The sequence below is a fragment of the Gallus gallus genome, chromosome 15, assembly GCF_016699485.2.
Source record: "Gallus gallus isolate bGalGal1 chromosome 15, bGalGal1.mat.broiler.GRCg7b, whole genome shotgun sequence".
Taxonomy (NCBI): domain Eukaryota; kingdom Metazoa; phylum Chordata; class Aves; order Galliformes; family Phasianidae; genus Gallus; species Gallus gallus.
In genome coordinates, this window is record NC_052546.1 from 11,188,501 (window position 1) to 11,205,049 (window position 16,549).

Sequence of the window (16,549 nt, forward strand, 5' to 3'; positions counted from 1 at the left end):
ACGCCCTATCCCGGCTCCACCACCCCATGGCACACCCCAGATCCATGTCCCCCTGCCATATTCCTGTCCCAGCTCCGTGTCCTCACGCCGTGTCCCAGCTCCATGCCCCCACGTCCCACCCCGTCTCCCATGTTCCCAAGTCACATCCCAACCCCACATCCCCACGCCGTGACCCCACGAAGGACCAGCACCAGGACCGCCGCGCTCCGCGGCTCTGCCCACGCTCCCGGTCCCACGGGAGAGCCTCGAGGGGGGGAGCAGCGGGGCCGTGCCCGAGGCCACCAGAGGGCACGCGTGGCCGCCTCGCGCGTGGGAGCCCCCGGCTGAGGTCTCGGCGTGCGCCCGCATCCCCCCCGCCGCGCGTCCCCGCCGCGCGTCCCCGCGTCCCGCGTGCCCGTGGCTGCCAGGCGCCGGCGGAGCGCTGCCGCCTCCCGGCTCCGCGCCCGCCGCCCTCCGCCGCCGCTCCCGGTGCTGCCGCTGCTGCGGGGCCGCTGCGGCTGCGGCCGCCGGAGGTAGCGGAGCGGGGCGGGGGCGATGCGGGGCGGCGGCGGCCATGGCGGGGAAGGGGGGGGGGGGTGCGGCGGGCACCGGGGGGCGGCGGGCACCGGGGGTACCGCGCACACGGGAGGGGCACCGCGCACCGGGGGTACCGCGCAGCGGGAACGTTACGGCTGGGATTTCGTGCGCCGAGGGGGGACCGTGCGGCGGGGGGGGTCCGCGCTGGGGGCCGTCGTGGAGCGGGGATATCGTGCAGCGGGGGTACGGTGTGCTGGGGGCACCGGGGGATGGGCCTGGCTTCGCGTGCCGCTCGATGGAGGGGAGCAGAGTGGGGAAGGGGGTGGCGCTGGGTTTTGTCCCCGGGGGTGTCCCCGAGGTTTGGGCCCCTCCGGTTGCTGCGGTGCTGGGGGTGCCGGCTGAGTGCACGGATGCACACGCGTATGTGCGTGTCAGTGTGTGCGTGTGTGTGTGTGTGTGTGTGTGTGTGTGTGTGTGTGTGTCTACGACTGTTTGTTGTCACGCTGCTGTGGGGCCCTACGTCTGCGTGTCTGTCTGTCCGTCTGTCTGTCTGCGCAGGTCCCCGTGCTGTTTGTGTCCCCGGTGCCAGCGCATGGCTCCGTGTCCGTCTGTCTGTCCGTGGCTCGCTGTCTGTCCGTGCAGCTGAACCCTCCCCACCCCATGCACGGGGGCTGTGGGGCCGTGTTGGTGGGCAAGGAGCTGCCCGGGGGGGGCGTAGGGGCCCCAGGACACACCACCCAGGCTGACCCCATCCCGATGCCTGCAGTGCAGATCATAAATCAGCGCCGGATGAGCAGGAGGGCCGCGGGCTCTCGGGCACACAGCCGGCTCCTGTAGGGCTTCTTGGTTTTCTGAGCCCCCCGCCCCCCGAGCCTTGAGAACAATTGTCCCCGCGCTGCTCGTCCCCGCTGTCCCCCTCCCTGCTGTCACACCTGAGGCTGGCAGCCCGCCACGCTGCCTGGCTGTGGGCACACAGGGCAATAGGGACGGTCCCCAAGGTGCCACCGGGGAGGGCAGGGATGCTGCACTGCGTGGCAGCACTCAGAGCCACCTCGGCTGCGACTGAGCGGTGCTGTGGCCCTGCTTTGCAGGTGACACCTCGGAGCCTTGGAGCAACCGGTGACATCGGCTGGGACAGAGGGGGAAAGAAGAGGAGGGGATACCTGGGAGCGTCCTGTCCCCGCTGAGCCCGGGGACACCGAGATGTGCCAGCACTGCAGGGAGGACGAGCAGTGCCCGGCGCCCGGTGCCAAGTGATGGCTCATCCCAGCCTGCCGTGGTGGTGGCCCCGGTGGAGCAGAACCGGGTGCTGCGGGGCTCTGGGTGCCACCTCCCAGCCCTGCTGAGCTCTGCAGTGGGGACAAGGACATCCCACACCTGTGGGTGCCACCAAACCGTCTGTCCCTTGGCCATGGCACGGCACTGAGCCGCTGTCTCCAGCCATGGCACGGCAGGGCACGGGGGCCCTTCTGGGCTCCGGGACTTTGGGGTTCCCACCCCAAAACCTGGCCCGCGTGGTGGTCTGGGAGTGGCTGAATGAGCACGGGCGCTGGCGGCCCTACTCAGCTGCTGTCTGCCACCACATCGAGAACGTGCTGAAGGAGGATGCCCGTGGCAGCGTGGTGCTGGGCCAGGTGGACGTGCAGCTGGCACCCTACATCATCGACCTGCAGTCCATGCACCAGTTCCGGCAGGACACGGGTAAGGGCAGGGGGCTCGGTGGGCACACGGCTGGCCAGGGGTCTACTGGGGGTGAAGTGGCTGTGGATGAGTACATCTGCCCCTTCTGCGAGCCTTTGTTGGAGGGCCTTCAGCACTGCTCTCCCTTCTTCTGCAGTCGTTTGTTCCTCTGCCCATCCATCAGCCATCCCATGGCATAGCTATGTGTCTTTGTATCCTTCCTTCCTGTGTCCTTGCTTCATTGCTGTATTCCTTTGTTACTTCCTTCCTTTGTCCCATGTATCCATCCCTCTGTCCCTCCCTCCCTCCCTCCCTCCCTCAATCCATCCATCCATCCATCCATCCATCCATCCATCCATCCATCCATCCATCCGTCTGTCCGTCCATCTGTCCATCCCAGTGTGCGTATATCTGCTGTGTGTCATTCTATTTATATTACCCATCAATCCACCCATCCTAACGAATAATTGTTATCCCATCCATCCATCCATCCATCCATCCATCCATCCATCCATCCATCCTTCCATCCCGGTGTATCTTTACATACTTGTCATTCTGTTCATGTATCCATCAAGGTATCCATCCCCATGTATATTTGTCATTCCATCCAACCAGTCACCAATCCATTCATCAGTCCATCCATCCATCCACCCCTCCCTCCCTCCCTCCCTCCCTCCATCCATCCATCCACCTCTTTCAACTCACCCTCTTCCCCACCTGTCACTCTGTCCCCTCCTGTCTGTCCTCACCCCAGTGCAGCCCCCACAAGTCTCCTCCTGCCCTTCCTTTTCCCTCCCTCCTGTTGTCCTGTTGGGACAAATGGAACCAGGTAGCCCCACTTTGGGGTCTATGGGGGCCACGTGCCACCCCTTGACAGAGCAGGGCTGCAGCACACAACCAGGACAGGTGTCCTCGAGGGAAATCAAGCCCCGTCCTGCACTGCCTCCCGGCCCAGACCCCATTAACCATGACCCACTAAAGTGACTTGTGCCAGCTGCATCCCAGGAGACTCACTCGGGATGGGGGATGGATGGGGATGGTGCAGGACCCCCTGCTGGGAAATGCTCATCTGCAAGGTCCCTAAATGTTGCATTCCCTGGCCTGGATGGTTCTGGGTGCTGCTGGAAACGTGTGCCCGTGGTGGGGTGGGCTTGGGATGTGGTGGGGTGAGTGTGAAATGAGGTGACCCTGTTCTGAGCAGCCAGGAGGTGTGCCTGCAGGATGTGCACACACCTGGGGGGAGAGGCAGGCACCAGTGGGGCTGGGATGTGGATGTGAGCGGGATGGGACATGCAGGGCATGGATATAAGGGGGATGTGGGTATGGTGGGCTGGGTACAAAGAGACGTGGGGAGTTGGGGTTGTGGTGCAGACATGGGTGGGCAGCGGATGCAGGACATGGATTTGAGTGGGATGTGGTTGGGATTGGGCGTGGGGATACGGGACGTGAGTGGCGGTGGGAGTTGGGATGTAGACACAAGATAGCAGTGGGATTTGGCATGTTGACAGCAGTGGGCAGCAGGACGCAGGACATGGATGTGAGCAGTGTACGGCCGTGAGCCGGCAGCGGGGTTTGGGGTGTGGACACGAGCAGGTAGTGGGATGCAGGACTTGAGCGGGATGGGGATGTGCGCATGCAGCTGACTCAGGTGAGGACTTGCTGGGCTGCGGCGGGGGCACGGACCCCATGGGGCTGCAGGCAGCGCTGCCTCAGCACCCGGCGGCAGCTGGGCCGGGCGGTGATTAATGACCCATATTAGAGTCGTTAATAGGGCCAGGCAGTGCAGCCGGCCGGGGATGGGAGCGCAGCGTGTGGCTGAGCCAGGAGGGGGGCGCAGTGCTGCTGGGGGGGGGAGGGTCTGTTTGGGGGATGGCAGCGGTGTTTGGGTGCTGAGCGCCGTGTCCCCGCAGGCACCATGCGCCCGGTGCGCAGGAACTTCTACGACCCCTCCTCGGCACCAGGAAAGGGCATCGTGTGGGAATGGGAGAACGACAACAGCTCGTGGACGCCCTACGACATGGACATCTGCATCACCATCCAGAACGCCTACGAGAAGCAGCACCCCTGGCTGGACCTCTCCTCCCTGGGCTTCTGCTACCTCATCTACTTCAGCAGCATGTCGCAGATGAACCGGCAGACGCAGCGCCGGCGCCGGCTGCGGCGCCGCATGGACCTGGCGTACCCACTGACCATGGGCTCCATCCCCAAGTCGCAGTCGTGGCCGGTGGGCAGCAGCACGGGGCAGCCCTGCTCGTGCCACCAGTGCCTGCTGGTCAACAGCACCCGCGCGGCATCCAACGCCATCCTGGCCTCGCAGCGCCGCAAGCTGTACGCCGGCACGGGGACGGTGCCGGTGCGGCAGAGCAGCACCTTTGCCGGTGCGACGTTGTGGCCATCGGCGGGTGGCACGGCCAAGGGGGAGGCGCCCAGGGTGCCTGCAGGGGCTTTCGGGTGCAGCCAGAGCACGCCCAGCACCGTACAGCTGCCTGGCCTCAATAACCTCAACCGGCCCGGCACGCAGCGCGGGGCTGGCAGTAGCGCCCGCACCACGGTGCCCCCCGGGTAAGCTGGGATGAGGACGCACGTGGTGACGCTGAGGTGGCACGGGGTGGGCTCACAGCGGTGGGGAGGTGGCGTGGAGGTGCAGTCAGTTTGCCTGGCAGCACCAGCTGTCACCTCACCGGTGCTGGCACTGTGTCACCACCACCATAGCCGTGCCGTGCCGTGCCATGCTGCGCTCCTGTGTTGTGCCATGTAGCCCCATGCCATGCCACACTGTGCCTGGTTGTGCCAGTCCACGCCATGCCTTGCTGGCTGGAGGAGAGGAGGTGCCAGTTACTGGGGGACTTGTGTCTCTGTTGTCCAGCATGGGGTGGGTCACTCCAGAGCATTCCAGGGCCACCAAGCAGGTCCCTATGGGGGCCATAGCTGTGGGGAGCTGCTATGGCATCCTGCCCTGCAGGAAAGATCTGGCCTGGTGCTGGGAGATGCAGCATCTGGGTGGTGGCAGTCACATCCTGATAGTGTCACCTCCGCTTCAGGGTGTGTGCTGCAGGAACACCTGTGGGTCAGGCAGCAGGGGCACAGGGGGCACCATGCAGCACGGGGACACACCTCTGCACCCCTCCCAGTGCCCGCAGCCACAGCCCACAGCCCACAGCCAGCCAGGGCTGGGGACAGGGGTGACAGAGTTGGGGAGAGGGGGGGCATGCAGGGTCACCAAGCACTCGGCGTGTTTCCTTCCTCTGTTGATGTGCTGCTTTCACTTCCGTGTCCTGGGCCAAGCCATCCTCGCGCTGGCACGCAGCCCCTGTGCTGTGCGCCCCCATGGACAGGTAGGAGGGGGCTGGAGGGATGAGGGCCCCACTGCCTCATGTGGCCTTGGTGTGGCTGAGGGTGTCCTTGGCAGCTGGGGGCAGGGACCGCAGGTAGGGGCAAGGCTGGGTTGTGGCATGGCCTGGGGGTGTTGTGGGGGCGGGGAGGGTCCCCATGCAATGTACCCTTCCCTGGGGTTGGGATCTCCTGTCTGTGTTGTGGCTGTTGCATTGTGAACAGGGATGTGGAGGCTCTCCCCGCACCCCCACACCCACAGCCATCTCTACCCATCCATCCATCCATCCATCCATCCATCCATCCATCCATCCATCCATCCACCCACCCACCCATCCATTTACATACTTATCCATCTCTGTCCAGCTGTCTCTCTATCCATCTGTCCATCCACCCATCCCCCACCATCCCCACTCTCCCCACATCCCTGCTGTGTCCCCAGCCACCTTCTCATGTGTCCCCACGACCCCACATCTCGCACCAAGCTGTAACTGTGCAGCCTTGCACACATGGGTGCACACCCGAGGAGATGCATTAGGCTGCCCTAATGACACTGCAGAGAGGACAGGACCCAGGGGACATTCCTGCTGTCTCTTGCAGGGTGCCAGCCCTCCCGGTCAAGAACCTGAATGGCACCGGCCCCGTCCATCCCGCCCTGGCAGGTAATGGGTGGGGGTCCCAGAAAGAGCACCCATGGGTGCTCAGGGGTCGGGCCAGGGATGGAATGAACAGACAGACGTCCCTGTCCCCGTGCAGGGATGACGGGCATCCTGATGTGTGCTGCTGGACTGCCTGTCTGCCTGACCCGTGCGCCCAAGCCCATCCTGCACCCGCCACCCGTCAGCAAGAGTGACATCAAGCCTGTGCCCGGGGTTAGCGGCATCTGCAGGAAGACCAAGAAGAAACACCTCAAAAGGAGTAAGGAGCCGCTGGAGGGGAAACTGAGGCACAAGTGGTGCTGTGGGGTGGGACCTGACATGTTGGGGGGGTGGCCTGAAATGCAGCGTGCCACCCAGGGCGTAAGGTTGTCCTCTGTGCCACCTCCTCCCTGTCACTGTCCCCATGCTAGAAGCATAGGGTGGCAGGGGGGGTTTGGGGGGGCCAGGATCTGACCGACGCCCCCATCCATGGCAGGCAAGAACCCAGAGGATGTGGTGCGTCGCTACATCCAGAAGGTGAAGACCCCTCCGGATGAGGTGAGCTGGCACGGCGGGAGGGCAGGGGGTGGGCACAGAGCCTGGTGTGACACCCGTGAGGTGACCCCCACGTCCCCCCCCCCAGGACTGCACCATCTGCATGGAGCGGTTGGTCACCTCGTCGGGCTACGAGGGCGTCCTGAGTCACCGCGGCATCAAGCCGGAGCTGGTGGGCAAGCTGGGCAAGTGTGGGCACATGTACCACCTGCTGTGCCTCGTGGCCATGTACAACAACGGCAACAAGGTGAGGGCCAGCGTGGACACGGGGTCTGCGGGCGTATGGAGGGGGCTGAGTGCCCACTGCGGCCGTCCCTGCAGGACGGCAGTTTGCAGTGCCCCACCTGCAAGGCCATCTACGGGGAGAAGACGGGCACGCAGCCCCCTGGGAAGATGGAGTTCCACCTCATCCCCCATTCCCTCCCGGGCTACACTGACTCCAAAACCATCCGGATAGTCTACGACATCCCCACCGGCATCCAGGTGAGCCCCCCCCGCCCCGCGGCCCCCCGCCCCAGGGCCGGCTGTCCCCACGCCACCCGCTCACCCCTCTGCCGTCCCCACCGAAGGGTCCAGAGCACCCCAACCCTGGCAAGAAGTTCACGGCACGCGGCTTTCCCCGGCACTGCTACCTGCCCGACAACGAGAAGGGCAGGAAGGTGAGCAGCTCTGCGTCCCCAGGGGTGGCGCGGGTGGGGACGCGGCCGTACGGATGGGGACGTTGGGGTGGGGGCGTCGGGGCGGCCGCGCCGTGGGGCGGGACGCAGCGGTGGCCGCCCCCCAGGTGCTGAAGCTGCTGATCGTGGCGTGGGACCGGCGGCTCATCTTCACCATCGGCACCTCCAACACCACGGGCGAGTCGGACACGGTGGTGTGGAACGAGATCCACCACAAGACCGAATTCGGCTCCAACCTGACGGGTCACGGCTACCCCGACCCCAACTACCTGGACAACGTCCTGGCCGAGCTGCTGGCGCAGGGCGTCTCCGAGGCCACCCTCAAGGACTGAGCCCACGGTGAGGGCTCCCCGCCGCCCCCCCCCCCCCCGGCCCCGTGTCGCCGTCCCTCTGCTGCTTCGCCGCCGGCCCCGCGTGGGCTCATCGCCCGGTGCCGCCCGCCGCGCGTCCCCGTCCCCTGCCCGGCCGCCGGCAGCGCGGCGCTTTCCCCTCTGCCCACCCGGTGCCCCACGGAGCCGCGTGCAGCCGGTGCCATGTGTACGTCTCTGTGTTAAGGAATACACCGCAGCGTCCCGGCGTCCCCGCGCCACCCACTCGTGTCCCCGTGCCGCGCCGCGCCGCGCGAGGGAAGGGTGCTGGGTGGGCTGCGCCGGGCTCTGTCTCCCGTGGGCGATCACGCGGTGGCGGCGCTGCCCACGCCCAGGCCACGCGCGCGTGGCTGTGCTCCACGGACACGTCTGCGTGAGCGTGCACACACGCGTGTCCGTGGGGCGCCCCCGCCGCGCCGCGCCGCCCCGTCCCGCTGCGGGCAGAGGATGGCGGCGCGGACTACAGCTCCCAGCGTGCTTTGCGGCGCGGCGCCGGCTGGGCCTCGGTGGCGCAAGGCCTGCTGGGAGCTGTAGTTCTCTTCACGTGGCCGCGGCTGCGTCCGTATCCGCGTCCGTGGGAGGGCTCGAGACGCCGTCACCGCCGGCGAAGGCTTCGTGGGCCACATCCAGGTCGCGCAGCACCGCCCGCAGCCGCTCCGCGACGGCTCCGCCTGCGGCCGCGCAGTCAGCATTCCCACCCGCGACGCCCGGCACCCTCTCGCGACACCCACGGGCCTCCCCGTCCCACCCCGTCGTGTCTCCTCCCGCCTCTTCTCCTCCCCGACGCTGACATGCCGTGTTTGGTGGACGGGGCGGGGGGGTCGTGTGCGTGGGCTGCGCGTGGCTGCGCGCACCCACGCGTGGATCCGTGCGTGCATTCGCGTGCACGCGGCTGGGAGCGTGCGTGTGCAGCCGAGGGGTGGGGCTTCGCGTGCGTGCGGCCGTGGGGGTTTGCTGTCCCCTGGTGGACAAAACACGGCTCGCGGGTGGTTGTGTGCGTGCGCGTGCGTGTGCATGGGTGTGCGCATGCGCGCATGTTTGTGCGTGCATATTGAGCACGCATGCAACTGTGCATGTGCGACACGTCTGCGCACGCATGCCGGCAAGTGTGCATGCAAAGCCCGTGTCCGCGTGCCTGTGTGTGCTTCCGTGCGTGCGCACACCAATGCCGCTGACCGCGCACAGCCCGGCCCCCCGTGCCCCCCCCGCCCTCCTACCTCCAAGCTTCGGCCCCGGGCTCTGCACCGCCACGCTGCCCTCAAGTTCCGCCACCACCTCCCTGCAGGACGAGGACGCTGAGTGCACCCGGGGGGGGGTGATGACACCCATGGGTGCCTCCCCAGCACGTGGCCTCACCACAGCCGTGTCCCTGCACGCTGGAGGTGCCCATAGAGGCTCTGTGCCGCCGCTGCGGGGTCCAGGGGGTCACTCCACTCATCCAGCGCCACCGCGCTGTGGGTCCGGCTGCAGCCGGGAGCTACAGGGGAGAGCGGGGTTGGGTGGGGGGGACACCCACTGGGGGACCCCCTCGTGTCCCCTCTGTCCCCATTACCGGCACGGTTGGGCTGCAGGCAGCAGGTCCAGCGGGCGGTGCGGAAGGCGCCGGGGTGGCAGGTGGGCAGCATGGCCCCGTTGGCACTGCTGGCCTGGCGCAGGGCCCACAGCCACTGCCACAGCTCTGATGCGCTCTGCGGGGACGCAGCGGTGGCACCCACCCGTGGGGCTGGCACCCGTCGTGTTGGGCAGTGCCACGGGCCTTGGTTCCCCATGCAGCATCCCCAGGGTGGGCATAGGGGGTGGTATGGGGCAGTGGGAGATGGGGACCCCGAGGGACAGTTTGATGGCGCAGGTGGGAGTTGGTGGGGTGGTGGCGCTTGGGAACAGGGCTATTATTCCAGTGACCCCAGTATGGACAAGGCTGGTACTCCAGTGACCCAGTATTGATCCCAGTACAGACAGAGCTGGTACCCTAATGACTCCAGTGTAGATCCCAGGACAGGCAGGGTACCGGTACCTCATTAACCCAGCAAAGATAGGGGTGCTACCCGTTGATCCTAGCGTATATAGGGCTGGTACCGCAGTGATCCCAGTACAGATATTACTGGATACCCCAGTGACCCCAGTATAACTGATAGCCCAGTGAACCCCACTACAGATATAGCTGCATACCCTACTGATCCCAGCACGGGTAGGGCTGGTACCCCAGTGACCCCGGTACTACTAAAGTCTGATACCCCAGTGTTCCCAGTACAGCAGGACTTGGGACCGGGGCTGCCCCCATTGCCCCCACACGCTGGCTGCTGGGTGCAACCCGGGCAGGGGCAGCCCAGAGTGTTGGGGTCCCGCTGGTGCTGGGATGGGGATGTCCCCACCTTACACTGGATGTAGGTGGTGCGCAGCTGCCCGGTGCCATCCTGTGCCACCACCTGCATGACGTGGGGCTGTGGGAACGTGCCCTCATCCACGCGCTCCACCGCCTGTATGTGCCCCACTGGGATGCAGCTGCGCTCCTGGAGACCCCAGAATGCTGCATGTCACTATGCCCGTGGCCTGGCACCCTGCAGCGGGGTGGGGGGACGGCGGGCAGCACCCACCTGGCACTCGGGGGACTTGGAGTAGGACAGAGCCTGGGCGCTGAGCCAGAAGTAGCGCTTCTTGAAGGCGAAGCGGGGCAGCAGGGAGGGCTCCTCGGCCTCCCGTGAGTGCAGGAAACCCTCCTTGATTGTGGCCGAGGGACTGAAAGGTGCCGCTGACACCATCCCCTCACCTGCTGTGGCTGTGGCCATGGCATGGAGGCAGTGACATCACTTCGGGGTGCCACCGCCACCCACAGTGCAAGGATGCTCCGAAGGGGACCCCATCCCTTAGGATAGGGGGTGATATCCCCAGGATGGGGGGGGATTCTGTGGTGCCCACCGTGCCCGCTCACCCTGGGTGCTGTCCACCTCGATGAGGCTGTCTAGGAAGGCTCTGACACGAGTGATGCTGGGCAGCAGGACGGTGTGCAACGGGGCCATCCAGGGCTCCTTGCCCGGCTGCAGCCCCAAGTTGCCGATGCTCTGCAGTGCCTGCCCGTGGGAGTGGGATTTGGGGAGGAAAACGGGGAAACAGCAGCACGAGGTGGTGGAAGCCAACCCTGGCTGCTGCCCTGTGCTCAGTGCATGGTGACGTGACTGGTGATACCCGCAGTGGGAACAAAGCAGCTCATGGCATGTGGCGTGGGGGCAGGAAAGGCTCTGCCCTCCTTGGGGTCCGTGTTCCTTCCTTGGTCTCTGCCCTCCCCCAAGATCCCCATCCCTCCCCAGGGTCTTCCAGACTCTCTGGGGTCCCCTTTCCACCTTGGCATCCCCATCCCCTCTGGGGTCTTCATCCCTTTTGATGTCCACATCCCTTCTATGTTCCCCATTCCTCCCTATGGTCCCTGTCCTGACATGGCATCCCCATCTCCCCTTGGTCCCACATCTTCCTTCAGGTCCCTGTTCTTCTTTGGGGTCCCATCTCTTCCTGGTGCCCCATCCCTTCCCAGGATCCCTATCCTTCCCCAAGGTCCCCATCCCTTTCCAGGGTCCCCATCCTCACCCCAGGGTCCCTGTCCTTCTATGGCAACCCCATCCTTCCTTGGTCCTCTATCCATCCTTCAGGCCCCTGTCCCTCTTTGGGGTCCCAACCTCCCTGGTACCCCATCCTCCCACAGGGTCTCCATCCCTTCCCTGGGTCCCCATCCCTCCTGGCCATCCCAGACCCTCCCTGATGTCCCATCCCTCTCCAGGGTTTCCCTGACCCTATGCGGTCCTCACCTACCTTGGGGTCTCCGTCCCTCTTGGTGTCCCCATCCATCATGGTGTCCCCATTCCCCCTCTGGTCCCTGTCCTTCCACCCTATCCCTCCTTGGTCCCACATCTTTCCTTCTGGTCCCCGTCCCTCCTTGGTGCCTCATCCCTGCCCCAAATCCCCATCCCTCCCCGAGGTCCCCCCACCACGTCCTCGTTCCCTTGAGCACCTTGGCGAGCAGCAAGAGTGTGCGCCCAGTGCGGGGCTCAGCATGCTGCTCCCGCAGACCAAAGAGCTTCGGGGTGAGGACGGCGGGGGCGAAGAAGCGGAGGAAGAGGAACCCACTGATGGCGAAGTACTGCACCTCCTGCACAAGGACAGAGCTCAGCACCCAGCGCTGTGCTGCCCTCCCAGCCCCACAGGGACCCCCACCTCGTGCTGCGGTGAGGGGAAGCGCTCCTCCACCCGCCTGCGGAGCCGCTTGAAGGCCACCCTCATCAGGAGGGGGCACTTGTCCACCGAGCCCACGATGGCATCCACTGTGTCCCCCAGGTAGCCCTGCAGCAGCTCCAGGCTGCTCTCTCGCACCTGGGCTTCCGACAGGGACCCCTTGAAGGAGATCCTCCTGTGGGGACACCACCAGCTCGTGACCACTGAGGTGGCCCGTGGGTGACACCAAGATGGGGACACGTCCCCACACTCGCCTGCTGCGGCTCAGCTCCATCTTGCAGGGGTCCAACTCCACGTACTTCTTCTCCTCGAAGATGCGGTTCACCACCGGCTTCAGGACCGCGTGCAGGTAGGGCAGCCCCACTGCCTGCATGGGGCAGGAGGTCACCACCGCTGTCCCCATGCTGTCCCCAGCGCTGCGCCATGCCCTGAGGCCATCGCAGGGTGCTGCAGTGACGTCCCCTCCCGGGCTCACCTTCAAGAACTGCTCCACGGACTTGGAGGCCAAAGAGTTGGAGCGGAAAAGGGTATTGGGGTCCGCTGGGAGGGAGCCCACCGTGAGCCATGGGGGTGCCCCAGCTGTGCTCAGTGTGCCCAACCTCACAGCAGGCTCTGGATCACCCTGGCAGCCCTCGGGGTGGTTTCCCTTCTAGTTCCCCGGCTGAGGGTCTGCAGGAGGTGCTCCAGCCCCTGCATTGCCTGGTCTGCCCCCTGCGCTTACCGGTTCTGGTCAGCTCACGGGTGATGATGTAGTCCAGGAATGGCACGGCCAGATCCTGAGCCAGGAAGACCTTCACCAGCTTGGTGGCCACGTCCTGCCTGCTGTCCCCTGAGGTCACCTCCTCCAGGACAGCCAGTGCCGTGCTGGCTGAGGGCTGTGAGGAGGGCGTGGGGATGTCACGCACCATGGGGACAAATGGCACAAAGTGTGTCCCCAGCCCGCAGCACCCACCTGGCCTGGGCAGCAGAGGGGCTCGGCCAGGAGCTGGATGAGGGGCTGGTAGCAGTGCTGGGGCAGGACTCTGTCCTCCAGCAGCCGCACCGTCAGCCGCAGGGAGCCCAGCTGTCCCCTACAGTGACAGCGTGATGGGGAGGCACGGCTGCACCCTGCCCCTTGTCCTGTCACTCTCCATCCTCCATTGCCCCACACTCACCCTGGCTCCTTGGTGCTGCTGGGGAAGGGCAGGAGCTGGAACCAGCCCTCCGTGGGACCCGGTGCATCCAGAGGGACCTTTACCTGGGGTACACAGGCAGGGAGTGAGCTAGGGAGCACAGAGCATCAGCCATCCCCACATGTGTCCAGCTCTCACCTGTCCCAGGAAGTCATTCTTGCCCACGATGTCCCAGTCCCACACCTCCACGCTCAGCATGCTGTCCCCTGGCTCATCCTGTGCCAGCTCGAACTCCAGCACCTCATCCCAGTGTGGGAAGCGGGTCTTCTTAATCACCTGTTGGGGACAGGGGAGTGGCAGCAGGGGACAGAGCCCCAGCCTCTGGGCGCCCGGTGCCACCCATGGCACAACCCCTGACTCACGGCTGTCTCCTGCGTGTGCCCACAGCACGACACCCGGACAAAGGGGTCTGAGGTGCCTGAGGGGTCCCGGGGAGCCAGGTCCCTGTGGGAGGATGGGGGTCAGGGGGATGCCATGGGTACCCGGCCCTGTTGGCACGGTCCCCTGTCCCCTTGTGTCACCACGGTTGCAGTGAGGCACGTGTATGTCAGGTGGCACCAGGGAGGGGATGTTGGCAGCTGGTCCCTGGGGGGCACAGGGCACAGTGGGGATGCTGCTGTCCCTCCTGGCTGTCCCCATGGCCATCCTGTTGCCATGGCAGCCGCTTTGGTCTCCATGGCAGCAGGATGCTGCTCTGCCAACAGCCTCCGGTCTGGCAGCCACACGTGCGGGCACACAAACACACACACGTGTGCACACGCACGCACGCACACATGGACACACATATGCACCCATAGAGCAGCCCCATCCCAACCTCCTCCAACGGCAGTGGTGGGGCTGCCTCAGTTTCCCCTGATTTTAAAATGAACGGGAAGAAATGCCATGTGAGATCTTGTCCGCCCCGTGGGAATATCCGCAGGGACAGCACAGTCCCTTGCCTCCTGTCCCCAGCCTGGCCCCCAGCAGGGCTGGCAGTGCCCGAGCAGTGTGGCTCAGGTGCTGAGACCCCACAGCATCGTGACACATGGGCTGCAAGCAGCAGTGCCCCTGAGCAGGACATGGCGATGACCCTTCTTGGCAGCCTTGACCCCCCCCACCACCACAAAGCCAAACCCGCTGACCCCAACACAAACCCCGGTGGGGCCCCACTCCCTACCTGGCTGCAATGAGGTGGCAGCGCAGCACCCGTGGGTGGCCCTGCTCAGGCATCCTCACCTCCAGGTGGATCTCACCCTGCACCTCCTGGTCAGGATGCACAGGCGCCAGGCTGAGCCAGCTGTCAATGCCTAAGAAGGGGGGCACGGGGTGGGCACTCCCAGCACAGGGGTGACCCTATGCCCCCCATACTCCCCACGCCCCTGCTCACCCCGCGGCTGTGCAGAGATCTGCCGGCGGCTCAGCGACACTTTGCCGATCACGTCATCGTGCCTGTAGGGTGACACCGATGGGGACGGCCGCCCCAGAGTGGTGTTGACCCCTCTGCCCACCCGCTGCCATCAGCCCCACTGCTCCCTACCCGATGGTGTCTTCATCCAGCACGTAGATGGTGAGGCTGTGGAAGCCGCCGGGCAGGCGCAGGGTGAACTCCTCACCCCAAAATGGGTTCAGGCTTCTCCACACCGTGGCTGTTCTGTGGGCAGAGGACTCCCGTGGGCACTCCATCTGGACCCTGTGCCCCCTTCCCGTGGTGGTGGCATGCTCACCTACCTGGCCACCACCTCATTGTCCACCTTGACCACGCAGTAGGGATCGCTGGAGCCAGAGCTAGGGGGAGAAAGGGGACACAGGGGGGGGTCAGCACCCCATGGTGTTCCCTACGGTGCTCACCAGGGCTTACCAGGGCCTTGGCCACAAGACCCATGGCCATGGGTGCGCTGAGCTGCCCGGTCTCAGCTGGGTGCCCTGCTTGGGGACAACATCTTTTCCTGGCACCTTTTGAGCTTGGGGACCCTGGGGTCACCTCAACCACGCGTCCCCGTGTCCCTGGGTGTCTGTGCCAGCGGTGCAGCCATGCCTGAGTTTCTGTAGCAACCCACTTCCCTGTGTCAGGGCGTGGGGCTGGAAAGGTGTCACGGTGACATGGTGACATGGTGACACCAGCCTCTGCCTGGGCTTAACCCCTTGCAGCAAGGTGGAAAAGCAGAGCTGGTTCCCTAGGGGGAGCGCTGGGTATTGGCTCACAGCCGATGCACCCAAGGGGTGCCCAGTGTCCTCCTGGCTGGGGGCTACGTGTGATGCTGGACCCCCCCCCCCCCTCCACCCCCAAAGGGATGCTCTGCCAGCTGCGGGGCCCCAGGAGAGGTGCTGCAGCCCTCAGATGGGGTGGTCTCAGATGGGGTGGAGTCAACCCACCAGCTGTGTGGGTTGCTTGGGGGGCAGTGCGGGGGTGTCCCAGGGATTCAGGTCTTCTTGCAAAGGGGACCCCCAGCCATCAGCAGACCCTCTCCTCGGTGAAATGAGCCCCAACCAGCCGGGCTGAAGGCAGGAAGCCCTGAAACCGCGGGCAGAGCGCAGCACCCCCCAGCGCCCCGTGCCCCCTGGGTGGGGGGCAGAGATCCCCAGCAGCACTCACATGTCCTTGGCGGGCAGCTCCTTCCCCTCCACCAGCCGGCAGTACAGCGAGGTGCTTTTGGCCATGGCAGCGAACTGGGGGGGAGGGTGGGGAGATGGGGGCTGATGGGGCAGCCCACACCTCCGGAGGGGCTGCGAGGCCCTGCTTCTTCTTCTTCCTCCTCCTCCTCCTCCTCCTTGCCGCGTCCCTCTGCCACTCCTTCCTTTGCTGCTTCTGGGTTTGTTTTTCTCTGTGCTGGAGTGCGCGGGCACGCAGCAGCGGGCGAGCTGGGTGGGCTGGCCCTGTGCCCACGGTGGTCAAAACCCCACGGCGTGGGGCTCACAGCCTCCGGGAGCTCACTGCTGCCAGGGTGGGTAAAGCCATGCCTAAGCCCTGTGCCCTGCTAGAGGGAAACTGAGGCACAGCGCTCTCACAGAGCACCTGTCGCCCTTTGAGTGTCCCTCCCCCCCCCCCCCTCCCCGGGGTGGCTTCCGTCCCGTCACAGCCGGGTGGCACTGGGGCTGTCCCCAGGCTATGGGGGTGGCAGGTGTATCCTCCTCGTCTGGCTGTCTGCACCAGCGCAATTAGGCTGGGGGTCTCTGGGGGCCCCCGATCTGGGGGAGGATGGAGGTGCTGTGGGGGGCTTTGTCTGCTGTCCCCTCTGCTTTGTGTCATACTGGGGGGGCACCTGGTGGGGGGAGCGGTGGATAATTCTGGGTGTTAGCAGATGTCTCCTGCGGGTGACTCACGGGAGGTATTGGCAGGTGGGTGGCACCGTGTGGGCATTGGGTCCCCAGAGTGCCACCACCACAGCGTGTCACCATATGGGTGCTGCGCCTGC

At 65.6% G+C, this 16,549-nt stretch overlaps 2 protein-coding genes across 6 annotated transcripts; one reads left to right on the plus strand and one right to left on the minus strand.

The window, feature by feature from the left end:
* The first annotated feature begins 377 nt into the window (after positions 1 to 377).
* Positions 378 to 7,976, plus strand: DTX1 (deltex E3 ubiquitin ligase 1). The gene is made up of 10 exons (XM_015294886.4): positions 378 to 512; positions 1,608 to 2,217; positions 4,107 to 4,758; positions 6,127 to 6,188; positions 6,283 to 6,444; positions 6,661 to 6,722; positions 6,808 to 6,966; positions 7,041 to 7,202; positions 7,289 to 7,378; positions 7,504 to 7,976. Exons 2-10 carry the CDS (start codon positions 1,959 to 1,961, stop codon positions 7,726 to 7,728), a joined length of 1,833 nt encoding a protein of 610 aa, XP_015150372.1. The 5' UTR covers positions 378 to 512; positions 1,608 to 1,958; the 3' UTR covers positions 7,729 to 7,976.
* Positions 7,928 to 16,184, minus strand: RASAL1 (RAS protein activator like 1). 5 transcript variants are annotated; one of them, XM_025155571.3, is made up of 21 exons: positions 15,730 to 16,184; positions 14,865 to 14,921; positions 14,674 to 14,787; positions 14,524 to 14,585; positions 14,314 to 14,443; positions 13,520 to 13,601; positions 13,296 to 13,433; positions 13,140 to 13,222; positions 12,938 to 13,007; positions 12,707 to 12,860; positions 12,461 to 12,525; positions 12,240 to 12,352; positions 11,968 to 12,160; positions 11,765 to 11,902; positions 10,694 to 10,832; positions 10,359 to 10,540; positions 10,137 to 10,274; positions 9,317 to 9,487; positions 9,121 to 9,241; positions 8,982 to 9,043; positions 7,928 to 8,435 (listed from the first exon to the last, which is right to left on the minus strand). In XM_025155571.3, the coding sequence occupies exons 1-21, from the start codon at positions 15,792 to 15,794 to the stop codon at positions 8,070 to 8,072; spliced, it is 2,643 nt and encodes an 880-aa protein (XP_025011339.2). In that variant the 5' UTR covers positions 15,795 to 16,184; the 3' UTR covers positions 7,928 to 8,069. The 5 variants fall into 5 exon arrangements, with proteins under 5 accessions (XP_025011339.2, XP_015150371.2, XP_025011338.2 ...); XM_015294885.4 differs by having other exon boundaries at positions 9,317 to 9,452; positions 12,938 to 13,055; XM_025155570.3 differs by having other exon boundaries at positions 12,938 to 13,055.
* Between the last annotated feature and the right edge of the window lie 365 nt (positions 16,185 to 16,549).